Source organism: Oncorhynchus kisutch, linkage group LG30 (genome assembly GCF_002021735.2).
Source record: "Oncorhynchus kisutch isolate 150728-3 linkage group LG30, Okis_V2, whole genome shotgun sequence".
NCBI classification, from domain to species: Eukaryota; Metazoa; Chordata; class Actinopteri; order Salmoniformes; family Salmonidae; genus Oncorhynchus; species Oncorhynchus kisutch.
Genome location: NC_034203.2, coordinates 17,364,272 through 17,378,918, shown reverse-complemented (window position 1 = coordinate 17,378,918; position 14,647 = coordinate 17,364,272). Strand labels below are relative to the sequence as shown.

General features: G+C 44.1%; 1 protein-coding gene across 1 annotated transcript; it reads right to left on the bottom strand.

Annotated features, from left to right (window-relative positions):
• Positions 1-232: 232 nt before the first annotated feature.
• On the bottom strand, positions 233-12,497 carry LOC109875436 (double-stranded RNA-specific editase B2-like). The gene is made up of 9 exons (XM_031809771.1): positions 12,407-12,497; positions 11,019-12,178; positions 8,107-8,221; positions 6,548-6,716; positions 4,429-4,580; positions 4,067-4,235; positions 3,616-3,797; positions 3,067-3,248; positions 233-1,933 (listed from the first exon to the last, which is right to left on the bottom strand). Exons 1-9 carry the CDS (start codon positions 12,483-12,485, stop codon positions 1,751-1,753), a joined length of 2,391 nt encoding a protein of 796 aa, XP_031665631.1. The 5' UTR covers positions 12,486-12,497; the 3' UTR covers positions 233-1,750.
• Positions 12,498-14,647: the final 2,150 nt, after the last annotated feature.

Sequence of the window (14,647 nt, the reverse complement as noted above, 5' to 3'; positions counted from 1 at the left end):
AGAGGAAATACATTAATTAATTTAAATTAGCTATATGACATGTCTATATCTGCCATTGTAATGTAGATAAAATAAAATAAAAATGAGTAAATTACTGTCAACTTGAAATGTACTCTTTGAGCCACTAGATGTCACTGCTCTTTCATGTTTCTCATGGCCAGTTTCACATACTATAGCCAGTCACAAACTATGGTCTACTGACTCCCCAGTACTACAATGACAATTTTCTCTCAAAACGATTTAATAACATTCAATGTAAAAAATGAACAAGACAATTACATGACAGAATGGTTGAAAGGAAATATTGTTTGCATTGCAAGGAGACACCAAAAATAAGGGGAGCTCAACAGGTGTGGATGACGGATTACTTTAGGGGAAATGGGATCATCTTTGGGCTACTATTGTTATATGATTGCACAGAGGAGGCGGAATGAAAGCAGGACTACAAATTCATTATAGATAAGCAAATAGTGCACAGAAGCAATCCAGGGAACTTTAGCTAGCCAAATTCCCTCACACACTCACCTCACACTGCCAAAATAAAGGAAACCCCAACACATGAAATGCCATAATTTGCTGGTGGTAAACGCTGTCTCAGGTGCTGCTCCAGAATCTCCCATAATTGTTCAATTGGGTTGAGATCTGGTGACTGAGATGGCCATGGCATATGGTTTACATTGTTTTCATGCTCATCAAACAATTCAGTAACCACTCGTGCCCTGTGCATTGTCATCCAATAGGGTTATAGTACAGGTCTTGATGGGTGTACCCGAAAACAAATAACCGATACCCGACCGCGGTCCAGAATTATAACTTTTCCCTTGGGTCCTGTTTGATTGTCATTGGGTTTGTGTCTAGGTACTACAGCTGATAGACCCATGTTGACCCGAATGGCTCTGCATAGCCTATAGCATATTTATTTTATACTTATAATGTGAGTTTATTGACTTTACAGAAGGCCTAGCCAACATATAAAGGCCTATTTGTTAACCAGAAGAGCAACTTAGTTGCAAATTTAAAAAAATATCTCTCTGGTCCAATCAGGGGTCTGGTCTAGATCTGGAACTGTTAGGGTACAGGTCAGGTCTAGGTCTGGGTGTTGTCGGGTCCATTTATGCTCGGGTCTGATTGTTGTCAGGTTCGGGTCCCCTTTTAAAAATTCTTAAAATAATTTGTCCGTTCGTGTCCATGTCCACATTTTTGGACCTGAGAAGACCTCTAGGGTTTTTCATTGTTGGACATAAAAAAACATGTAAAAGTACCAGGAAATCAGTCCAAAGTGATTCTAATTTGGGAAATGTTTTTCTAAGTATTCCGTCGCATCATAGAGAGATACATGATCGTATAAAAATGTAAGCAAGGTTTGAAATTACTATGTTTTAGTCAAATAGATCTGTTTTGGGCTTCTTGTGGTGAATTTGCCTAGAAATGATCTGTAATTATGTTCCGCCCCCCTGTTCCGCCCACGGCTGAATCTAGTTCATAATCCATGCTTTCCTCCTCCAGCATTTCTATACATGACCCTAAGCATTATAGAATATTAACGGCTTAATTAACTCGGCTTTCAATATACTTTGTATCCTTCATTTACTCAAATGTTTCCATTATTTTGGCGGGTTACCTGTACATGTGCTCTCCCTATCATGGTAACATTGTGTTATAGGACCTCTATGGTCTTAGTGACCATGATAGGAAGAGCGCATGTGAGTGTGTGTGTGTGTGAGGGAATTGCTTCTTCTATAAGAACCCCTTACACGCTGCTCTGGAAGTTCTCCTGTTCTGGTGGTTTCCTGTTCCAGATGCCCAGGCCTGCATCCTGCAGTGAGAGGCCAAACTTCTGCTTGGCTCTCTGGTAGGCCCCCGCTGTCATCTTAGCTCCACAGTACGTCTTTATGGCCTTCTCGTCACCCAACACTTGTCCTGGCCTGCTCAGCTGAGGAGAGAGACAGCAACAATAGGAAAGGCTTGGGTTAATAAAACACCACCCAGACAGAATAAAAACTAATGAGCCAACCCAAATTGCAAACTTCAACAGCTGGGCTATCTTCCCCCATTTACATCTCACCAAACAAATTAACATTCCACGGGCTTTGCTTTATTTTTTCTCTCTCTCTCTCTCTCTCTCTCTCTCTCTCTCTCTCTCTCTCTCTCTCTCTCTCTCTCTCTCTCTCTCTCTCTCTCTCTCTCTCTCTCTCTCTCTCTCTCTCTCTCTCTCTCTCTCTCTCTCTCTCTCTCTCTCTCTCTCTGCCTCTCTGCCTCTCTGTCTCTCTGCCTCTGCCTCTCTCTCTCTCTGACTCTCTGTCTCTCTCTCTCTTTCTCTCTGTCTCTGTCTCTGCCTCTCTCTCTCTCTCTGACTGTCTCACACATATTTAATGGAGTACAGCCAGGATGTATAGTACATGACTGTTTATTCTTGCATGTGATATTGAGTGCAGGAAGCCTTTTCTGCTATTCAAATGCTTTTCTAAATAATTATGACTCTCTGCTGTCATCAAAATGGAACCACTGACATTTGGAACAATGGAACGCACCGGCATACATATTTAATTTCACAGTGGAAATGTAACTGTACTTTAAAAACATATTCATAATGAGGAGTGTTAAATGGAGACAGAAATGCTTGGTGAGCCAGCAGAGTGCAATTGAACAAAGATGGATGGCATCTCCATTGTAAGTTTGGCCTTTTCCACTATCAGCAGTAAGCAAATAGTTTGTTAATACCTCTCTCCTCACTGCAGTAATACGAAAGACCACATGCCTTTAGTTCCAATACATACATTAGAGCTTCTGCCCTACAGCATAGTGGAAGTATCAATGGATGGCATTGTAAAACAGAAGTATCAAAGTGTGGACTCAGGGTTGCCAGTGTGGGTTGCAGGCAGTGGTGGCTGGTGGCTCAGAGGACAGTCTCATAGTAATGTCTGGAACGGAATTAATGGAACGGAATCCTGTTTGATACCCTTCTATTTTTGCCATTCCAGCTATTACTATGAGCCGTACTTCTCTCACCAGCCTCCACTGGTTCTGGGTAAAGCATACTGAATAGCCTCCCTGTTCATGACTAACCTGGTGGTTTAGTCTCTCCCAACGAGTGAAGAGGGATCTCTTGCAGAGTCTGGATGGTGTCCCTGAGCCTTTCCTCCTGCCTGTAGAGGTATCCAGCACCTCCAGCTCCCCGTCTCCAGCACTCCAGTTCACACTGAACCTGGGGGACTTCCCTGGCTGCCGACCCTCACTGCTGCTGAGGCCTGGAGACCACACAGAGACCAGACTGGGGTCAGGAAGGAGACCAGAGAGGTACAGGTACGTACTTAACATGCACTCTTCAGATACCACATCATGAGCCAGCACAGAGGCATAGTGGAAGAGACAGGATCACGAGGACCATCTGGAGGAACAAGGTGTTTATCCTTCACGCTCAGGTGGTCCTCAACGTACCTCTCCACCAGGCAAGGTAACAGAATGACCTCATGACCTTTCTTCCTCCTAACATTTCTCTTTGTCAGGTCTCTAACCCTGGGTTACTGCCAAATGACTCCTGGACAAGTAATGGACTAAATACTGTATCTGAAGTAACCATATCATGTTATCATCTCTTAGATCTGGGTGACTTACAGCCGAGGAGTAGCCTGTTGTGTCTATAGGAGGAGGACGTGGGGCTGATGTGCCCCATGCGTCGTGCCATGGTCCTTCCCAGGTGACCCGTGTGGCACAGGCTGCCCACAGTGAGGCTGTGGAGGTACACTGGCTCCACCAGGTGAGACAGGAGAGAGCCCTGGAGACCTAGAACATTCCACCTGGAGATACAAGCAATAAGGCTAGAGATCAAGCAGGACTAGGATCTGCGTCCCAAATGGCACCCTGTTCCCTATATTGTGCACTACTTTTGACCAGAGCCACTGGGTCTTGGTCAAAGTTAGTGCACTATATAGGGAAAAGGGTTCCATTTGAGACACAAGCCTGGAACATTACCATTGGAACAAAGAGAGAGAGACAAGCCCCCTTTGTTCAGTATGTTATACGTTTGTGACTCAGTGAAAGTCGTCACTGTCTAGCTGGTGCTCACCTGGCCATTTTATCTGTGCAGGACATGGTGACCGGAGGTTCCCTCGGCAACCCCCTGTCCCATTTCTGATTGGCTCTCCGTACGCTGACAGGAAGTGTACCCTCACCGCCTTCCATCTTCATCCTCAGATGGCAGCGTAACTTCCTTACAAATCTGTGCCAGCTGTGGTCTGAGGGAGTAGACAACTGATGCAGCACCAACAAATGCAAACCTGCTCTATGAACCACAGTACAGGCAAATCCTTTTAAAGTAGAGCATTTTAAAACCTTGGTTTAATGTAACTGTAGATTCTGCTTAATTCAGTCTTGTCGACTGCGAGTATGAATGATATAAATTGAAATAAAAATGTTGACATTTCTTACGTGTAGCTGTTACCTCGTAGGGGCAATTGAGGCGTGCGTCCCCACAGGGCGATGAGCTCACATACATATGGAACAGAATACCATCTCTCAGTCTGTACCCAGACTCTTTGTCTCGCACAAAGATGGACTGCTCCAAACTGTCTGGCCGGTTACTAATAAAGGAAATGATGTTGTTCTGATCATTCTGAGTATGAACTTTCAAATAAATTGTCACGTGTTGCCTAATCACCCAGATACATCTACACTATATACACAAAAGTATATGGACACCCCGTCAAATTAGTGGATTCGGTTATTTCAGACACTTCCATTGCTGACAAGTGTATAAAATCAAAAACACCCATGCAATCTCCATAGACAAACATTGCCAGTAGAATGGCCTTACTGAAGAGCTCAGTGACTTTCAATGTGGCACAGTCATGGGATGTCACCTTTCCAACAAGTCAGTTCGTCAAATTTCCACCCTGCTAGAGCTGCTCCGGTCAACTGCAAGTGTTGTTATTGTGAAGTGGAAACGTCTAGGAGCAACAACGGCTCAGCCGCGAAGTGGTAGGCCACACAGCTTCACAGAACAGGACCGCAGAGTGCTGAAGCATGTAGCGAGTAAAAACCATCTGCCCTTGGATGCAACACTCACTACCAAGTTCCAAACTACCTCTGGAAGTAACGTCAGCAATAGAACTGTTAGTCGGGAGCTTCATAAAATGGGTTTGTGGAAGTGTGTTCTCTGGAGTGATGAATCACGCTTCACCATCTGGCATTCCGACGGACGAATCTGGGTTTGTTGGATGCCAGGAGAACGCTACCTGCCTCGATTCATAGTGCCAACTGTAAAGTTTGGTGGAGGAAGAATAATGGTCTGGGGTTGTTTTTCATGGTTTGGTCATGGCCCCTTCGTTCCAGTGATGGGAAATCTTAACACTACAGCATACAATGACATTCTACACCATTTTGTGCTTCCAACTTTGTGGCAATAGTTTGGGGAAGGCCTTTCCTGTTTCAGCATGACAATGTCCCTGTGCCCAAGCAAGGTTAATACAGAAATGGTTTGTCGATATCGGTGTGGAAGAACTTGACTGGCCTGCACAGAGCCCTGACCTCAACCCCATCGAAAACCTTTGGGATGAATTGAAATGCAGACTGCGAAACAGGCCTAATTGTCCAACATCAGTTGCTGCAAGTCCATGCAGCAATGTTCCAACATCTAGTGGAAAGCCTTACCAGAAGAGGGGAGGCCATTATAGCAGCAAACTCCAACTCCATATTAATGCCCATGATTTTGGAATGAGATGTTCGACGAGTAGGTGTCCACATGCTTTTGGTCATGTAGTGTATTTTGAGATGAAAAGGGTGTTTTATGTTAAACATTTCTATACTTCAATCCTCCTTGTGCACTTGACGTTGATGGGAACACGTTTAGTTATTCAAGGCTTTTAGTACGATGTGTTAATCAAGAATCAAAATTGATTCTTGAGTGATGGGGAACAGGTTTAAAATAACATTTACAAGTGGCTCTTTTTAAAATGGAACCAAAATATCAGTGCAGATAGGTAACAGCTGATATAAAATGTTTCACTTGCAACTTCAATGTAAAAGTATACAAGCAAAGATTCTTCAACTTCGTCCTCACGGTTGAGGCCTTGTCCCAAATGGCACCCTATTCCCTTTATAGTGCACAAATTTTTACCAGGGCACAGAACCCTGTTCAAAAGTAGTGCACTATATAGGAAATATGGTACCATTTGGGAAGCATTCCCTTGTGTAAAGATGCAGTATATGACAGTATATATACAGTATATTACAGTACAGTATATAGTATATAATTAAGCAATAAGGGCCGAGGAGTGTGGTATATTGCCAATATACAACGGCTAAGGGCTGTTCATACATATTACGCAACACGGAGTGCCTGGACACAGCCCTTAGCCGTGGTATATTGGCCATATACCACAAACCCCCAAGGCGCCTTATTGCTATTATAAACTGGTTACCAATGTAATTAGATCAGTAAATAGAAATGTTTTGTCATACCCGTGGTATATGGTCTGATATGCCATGGCTGTCATCCAATCAGCATTCAGGGCACAAACCACCCAGTTTATAATATACAGTATATTACCAGAGGAAGAGCTCCAGTTGGGTGTAGAGAAAGCGGAGGAAAGCCCTCCTTGTGATGACCTCAGCATGGCAGTCATTAACCGTCCATCCCTGGTCACTGACACACACTCCACTGAAACATTTGGTCCCTGTCCCCAGAGACACCACCTGGCCTCGCCTAACGTCAAAACCTGGGCAGGGGACAATACACAATGTTTCTTACTAACCAACATCAAACAAAACTGCACAGTACACTTATACAACAGATTTGAGAGTGTTGTCCGTGTCCCAAATGGTACCCTATTCCCTATATAATGCCTTTTTTTTATTACTACTTTGGAGCCCATGGGTGCTGGCCAAAAGTAGTGCACTGCATAGGGAATAGAATAGGGTGCATGCCAACGGTTGTCTTTTGGGATATCAGTTACAGTAATTTGGCCTCAAACAGGAAATGTCCTTACAAACAACTTCATCTAATTACATTTTTTATTTATCCTTTATTTAACTAGACAAGTCAGTTAAGAACAAATTCTTATTTTACAATGACGTCCTACCCTGGTCAAACCTTCCCCTAACCCGACACTGGGCCAATTGTGCGCCACCCTATAGGACTCCCGATCACGGCTGGTTGTGATACAGCCTGGGATTGAACCAGGGTCTGTAGTGACGCCACTAGCACGGAGATGCTGGGCCTTAGACCGCTGCGCCCCTCGGGAGCCCAAAATTAAAATTTCACTGTAATAGACTAAGATGGCTAAATAAATTATTCTGAGTAAGAAATGACTAATGGGACAGAATATAACACACCAGTATCCTACTATTTGATATATTTATTTAACCTTTATTTACCCAGGTAAGACCCAACAGCTATGTTGTTGTCTTACCACAGCACCTCATGAAATATTTGCAAAAAATGTAATGACTGTCTTATCTCATCAATGGTATAAAGTTGCATCTTGTGTTGCTGAGCAAGCTGAGCAACTGCTTATTTTCTTGTGAGGTATTCTATATGAATGAAAGTCTGGGAGGGATTCCTATTGGATTCACTGCCTTTTGGGATGGCAATACCTGTGATATACCTGTGCCCATAGCAATAGAATGAATATAACTCCTCGTAATTCTATGGTTTTGCCCACTCTCTCATCTTAGTTATTCTGTAAGATCCAAGGAGCTCTACTGTCTAATGAGAGTTTCCTAGATGTTCAGGTTTGCGAATAACCAAACCATGCTGGCTTCAACTGAAGTCACTAATATACACTGTCAGTTGACTGGCATACTGTTGATGTGGGAATGACACATGCAGGCCTATAAACGCCTGTATTCAAAGGCATTTGAATCATTTACGACGTATCATACATTTTGATGCTGGTATCTACAGTTGTATTAAAGAAAGATCCACCATTTCTCTTTCATTTTGACTTGTAAAATATTTAAATGTCAATGAAAAGTGTAATTATGGTTGCCTTCCAAACAGCACCCTGTTCCCTATATAATGCAATACTTGACCCGAGCTGGTTAAAAGTAGAGTACTAATATACGTACAGGGAATAAGGTTCCGTTTGGACGGAGTCCATCGCCTACCTCTGGTCATTACGATGCCTGCCAGTACTTTGTGACGGGTGTGGGATGCAGGGCAGTAACAGTCTAGCTGACTGTGTTTCTCTCTCACCAAGTGGAAGATTGACTCTGCAAAGCACTGCAATCACATACGTTAACGGATGACTTCCTAATCAAACAGGCAATGGTCAAGATAACAGCTGTATTCACATCTACATAAACAGACAGTAGAGCAAACAAACGTTTGCCCGCTAGTTGTTAAGTCAATATCACAGTCACCAAAACAACCAGATAATAGTTGCCATGCGTCATCAGGTGTGGTGGACGTGCTGCAAGCCTGCATCCCATATGGGTTTTGGTCAAAAGTAGTGCATTACATAGGAAATAGTGTGTCATTTGGGAAGCACACTGTGGCAGTGCTTTCAATGACTCTGACAGAGGTTTCTTCTCTGTCAACTCTCCCTGAGACATACAATATTAGATTAGCATTATATTGAGAGTATATCTGGGAATGATGAGACTATATTGACAATATTTAGTAGTTAATTTAAAAAAAGTCTAACTCATCCACTAAATTGCCATAATATATATGATACATGATCATTGAAGTTATCATCCCACCCGTGCCCTGATATCAAGCTAGGAGAGATGACTAGAAAGGGGAAAGGATATTGTCTAAATGGCGATGGGACAAGGTCATGCGCAATGATGCGTAATGAGCGTATTAAATAGTTATTAATATGCTCTTCACACCTCCTCTTAATTTCATCTCCTTCAGTCTGGGGCTCCTCCTTGATCACCAATATGCTGCGATGATAATGTTCACACTACAGTCTCACTGTGACACCGGCGACTTCTAACCCCTTTGAAACATTGTGTGTTTTACTCCAGGGTTGTTGCATTGGATTCGCCTATTTATTCTGAATACGCTGATACCAACCACTCGTCTGTGTGATTAACAGGGGCTGAGCCAGAGTGGTGTTTGTGAGACAATGGCGAATCCCGAAAACAGTTCTTCTTACAAAAATGTATGGAAAGTCCGAACGGTTTGAGCTACAACCTATTGTGATCCATCTCTCACAGAGACACGTGTCATTAGAAGGTACTCTTTGAAGAGTATCTTAAATAACTCTCCCGGCGCCCGTGAAAAGCACTGATTTTGCTGATAAATACTTTTTTGAGTGAAAATGTACTTGACACGATTGAGATATGTTGTTGTCTCACCTAGCTATCTTAACAAGAATGCACTAATTGTAATTCGCTCTGGATAAGATTGTCTGCTAATTGACTAAAATGTCAAATGTAGAAGGTAAGGGGTTCTTCTACATAGAAGGTCATAGGAAATCCCAGGATTTGTGTCTATAATACCGTAATAAGTTCACACAGTTGCTGTAACAAACTCCAAATCCACACAGCTGTCACTGAGCAAAGAATTTATGTACTTGTGGCCTCCTTATAAGTATTTTTTTAGCAGGTTTTTGCTTGGCAGACCTTTTTTTAATTGCCTCTTGTCAATACAACTCATGAATAAAGCTGTTAATGTCCAATTCTACTTGAACCCTGGTTGTCCTGAAAATAAAATGGTAAAACACTTCAATGTGAGACTAAATATGAGGGCAGAGCAAGCAGATATTAAAAAAACATATTTTTTTGGAGGGAAAAAAAGAGTACAGATTATTCAATGGGTCGGGCGCACTAAAAACAAACGTTTTTTAAAAAGCTAATTTGAAAAGAAAAAATGTTTGTTAAGTAAATGAACTTATGCAATGAATGTTATTTGTTGCAATTGAACGATTTTTTTATTTTTTTTATTTTACCCCTTTTTCTCCCCAATTTCGTGGTATCCAATTGTATTTAGTAGCTACTATCTTGTCTCATCGCTACAACTCCCGTATGGGCTCGGGAGAGACAAAGGTTGAAAGTCATGCGTCCTCCGATACACAACCCAACCAAGCCGCACTGCTTCTTAACACAGCGCCATCCAACCCGGAAGCCAGCCGCACCAATGTGTCGGAGGAAACACCGTGCACCTGGCAACCTTGGTTAGCGCGCACTGCGCCCGGCCCGCCACAGGAGTCGCTGGTGCGCGATGAGACAAGGATTTCCCTACCGGCCAAACCCTCCCTAACCCGGACGACGCTAGGCCAATTGTGCGTCGCCCCACGGACCTCCCGGTCGCAGCCGGTTACGACAGAGCCTGGGAGCGAACCCAGTGTCTCTGGTGGCACAGCTGGCGCTGTAGTACAGCGCCCTTAACCACACCCGGGAGTTCCGCAATTTAACGATTTTAAGGTTTGGTGTGGGGTCACAAGAAATTATTGGTAAAAATATTTGGCCCTCAGAACATCGGGCAAAAATTGTTTTGGCCCCCACTAAAAAAGTCTGAATACTACTGTTCTAAAGTATGGCAAAAGATGAAGAGCAGATTTTCTGAGGCCAGACAGACATAACAGGGTTGTGAAGCTACTGTGGCTGGGCATGCAAGCCAGGAGAGCGTTTAGTCCTGAGGCTCCTGGACATGAAATGCATATTGATACGATACACTCCATTTGGTGGCAGTCTGAGCACCTCTTAGATATATTCAGTATGACCATTTAGAAGATGGATGGATGGTAATGCTGCAGCTACAGAGGCAATGGACGGGGCATGTTCAATAACCCTGTTCGACCTGGGCACTTCAATGAGGATGTGAATGAAATGGAGGAATCAAAAACATGATGCACTGTGATTGTTATATCCAAATTACAGCAAATTGAAACACTGCATCTCAACATTGTCATTGTTTTAGGAGAGACATTGAACAGCAAGCAAGGCTTGGTACTGATTGCAAAATTAATTGAGATTGAAGAATTCTCCCCCATAGCTAGACAAAACAGAGTTGGAATATGGTTAAACTCAGAACTCATACAGTAAGTCAGTGAAGGTAAGGTACCCACCTGAGGTAGCTGAGAGCTCTTGGCCCAGCTGGCAGTACGACTGATGCTAGTCTCAGGCCCCAGACTGATGTTAAACAGGTCCTGTAGGGCTGAGGTAGCTACCTGGGCTTGAGCCAGTCTCTTACTGCGCCCACAGCCCTCAAATATCCTTCCATCCACCCTCACTGCCATCACAAAGCTCCTGATCGGCCTGCCCCGCACTCTCTCCATCAGACAGACGTACCTCAGGCCTGGCCTTAACTCATTGAGCAGAGCCACAGGCCTCAGCTCCTCAACAATGGAGGAACCGGTCCTCTGCCTCTTCTGATTGGCTGAGGACATCAGGTCAAGGGTCAGGCATACTAGTCTCCCATGGTTACAAATGCTGGAGAGCAACTCCTGTCCCTTTCCCCCTGTCCTGTGGCTGTGGTATAGGAGTTGTGTATCTCCCTGCGCTGGTGGCTCCTCAAATTGCAACTCCTTTCCGTCTGTCCTGTGGTAAAGGAATTGGTCTTCGTTTGCTTCTGGCTCAAACTCCTTGAAGAGCGTGTCAGGGATGAGAACGGCCTGGTCTGAGGTGAAGTCTGCTGGTGCTGTGGTGTTGATAAAGTTGAGGTTTCCCATTGTGATGTGAGCCTGAGGGGCATTGGGGAACTGGATGAAGGACCTAAGAGCCAGCTCTGCTGCTCTCATCTTAGCCTTCTTCTTGGTGGGGCCTCGGCCCTCGAACCTGAGACCGTTCACCTCTACTCCTACAGCGAACACAGGGGCGTGAACTGGCCCTGTCCAGGATGCTATCTCATACTGTAGACCTGGTCTCAGCTCATTCAACTGCACCAGGGCGTTCTTCTTTGTGACAGACCAGGAAGTCCTCATTGTCTTCCGACAGGTTGCGTCACTCCCGCGTGATGCTCGTCCCTCAACCGACAGTGCAGATGGAGTCGTGGCGCTATCTGATGTAAAGCAATGGGCCGTCCTCTTACAGATCAACTGGAGTTCATAGAGAAGACTGTCTTTTCCTTCCACCAATGGCTGCTTCCTCTTTAGAGCAGTAGTCCTGGAGAGCTCTCTGGAGATGTCAGTGTAAAGAGCTGGTTGATGATGTGCAGGTTGTCGTATGGTTGAATAGTCCACTTGATTTGTGCTATGACGATTCTCCTTCACCTCAGCGCTGCTGCTAACTGTTCACCAATTAAGACAAGAACAAACATAGTTGAGGAAACCGCTATTAAGTTTCACATTATGTTGATGAGATTTTTAAGAAAAGGCCAAACTACAGAAATGGGAAAGCTTAGCAAAAGGTGTAAATTGAAAGTATAAACTGATAAATTGCTGGTGTGCTACTGGTGTGCTGATTGAAATGTGGTGTGAGTGAATAGCATGGAAAAGGAAATACAGGAATCAATTACTTGAAGTGTCTCCATTGTCTTTTGATGTTGTTGTCCCAACATCTCTAATCTTCATAGGGCTGATGAAGGATGACAGCATACTGGTTCTCTCTGAAACACAACAACAAAGACAGACAGTTACTGGGGAATCCACACAAAACATTACAAAACCCCATGTAAAGACATGACATGTTTATTTATTCATTTTTTATTTTATTTTTACCGTTATTTAACTAGGCAAGCCAGTTAAGAACAAATTCTTATTTGCATTGACGGCCTACCAAATGGCAAAAGACCTCCTGCGGAGACGGGGACGGGAACTGGGATAAAATAAAATAAAAACAAGTAAAAATGTAAAGGGCCTCCCGGGTGGCGCAGTGGTTAAGGGCGCTGTACTGTAGCGCCAGCTGTGCCATCAGAGTCCCTGGGTTCGCGCCCAGGCTCTGTCGTAACCGGCCACGACCGGGAGGTCCGTGGGGCGACGCACAATTGGCCTAGCGTCGTCCGGGTTAGGGAGGGCTTGGTCGGTAGGGATGTCCTTATCTCATCGCGCACCAACGACTCCTGTGGCGGGCCGGGCGCAGTGCGCGCTAACCAAGGTTGCCAGGTGCACGGTGTAGACTCCGACACATTGGTGCGGCTGGCTTCCGGGTTGGATGCGCGCTGTGTTAAGAAGCAGTGCGGCTGGTTGGGTTGTGTATCGGAGGACGCATGACATTCAACCTTCGTCTCTCCCGAGCCCGTACGGGAGTTGTAGCGATGAGACAAGATAGTAGCTACTACAACAATTGGATACCACGAAATTGGGGAGAAAAAGGGGTAAAAATGTCACAATTTTTTTTTACAAAAAAATGTAAATATAAAAAATTAAGATAAATATGTAAATATATATATAAAGAAAATAAATTATAAATAAATAACATATAAATAGAGGACAAAACACACGACAAGACAGACAACACAAAACTACATAGAGAGGGACCTAAGACAACAACATAGCAAGGTAGCAACACATGACAATGCAGCATAGTAGCAACACAACATGACAATAACATGGTAGCAACACAAAACATGGTACAAACATTATTGGCACAGACAACAGCACCAAGGGCTAGAAGGTAGAGACAACAATACATCACGCAAAGCAGCCACAACTCTCAGTTAGAGTGTCCATGATTGAGTCGTTGAATGAAGAGATTGAGCTAAAACTGTCCAGTTTGAGTGTTTGTTGCAGCTCATTCCAGTCGCTAGGTGCAGCGAACTGAAAAGACAAGCGACCCAGGGATGTGTGTGCTTTGCGGACCTTTAACAGAATGTGATTGGCAAAACGGGTGTTGTATGTGGAGGATGAGGGTTGCAGTAGATACCTCATATAGTGGGTAGTGAGGTTTTTACAAATAAGCATCAACCAGTGGGTCTTGCGACGGGTTTACAGAGTTGACCAGTTTACAGAGTATAGAGTGTAGTGATGTGTCCTATGAGGAGCATTGGTGGCAAATCTGATGGCTGAATGGTAAAGTGCATCTATCCACTCGAGAGCACCTTACCTGCCGACCTATAAACTATGTCTCCATAACCTAGCATGGATAGGATGGTCATCTGAATCAGGGTTAGTTTGGCAGCTGGGGTGAAAGAGGAGCGATTACGATAGAGGAAACCAAGTCTAGATTTAACTTTAGCCTGCAGCTTTGATATGTACTGAGAGAAGTACTTATATGAGGGAAATACCTCTAGCTCTAAACCCTCAGCGGTAGTAATCACACCTGTGGGGAGAGGGGCATTCTTCTTACCAAACCACATAACCTTTGTTTTGGAGGTGTTCAGAACAAGGTTACGGGTAGAAAAGGTTGTTGGACACTAAGAGAGCTTTGTTGTAGAGCATTTAACACAACATCCGGGCAGGGGCCAGCTGAGTATAAGACTGTATCATCTGCATATAAATGGATGAGAGAGCTTCCTACTGCCTGAGCTAAGTTGTTGATGTAAATTGAGAAGAGCGTGGGGCCTAGGATTGAGCCTTGGGGTACTCCCTTGGTGACAGGCAGTGTCTGAGACAGCAGATTTTCTGACTATATACACTGCACTCTTTGAGAGATGTAGTTAGCAAACCAGGCCAAAGACCCATCAGAGACACCAATATTCCTTAGCCGGCCCACCAGAATGGAATGGTCTACCGCATAAAAAGCTTTGGCCAAGTCAATAAAAATAGCAGCACAACATTGCTTAGAATCAAGGGCAATGGCGACATCATTGAGGACCTTT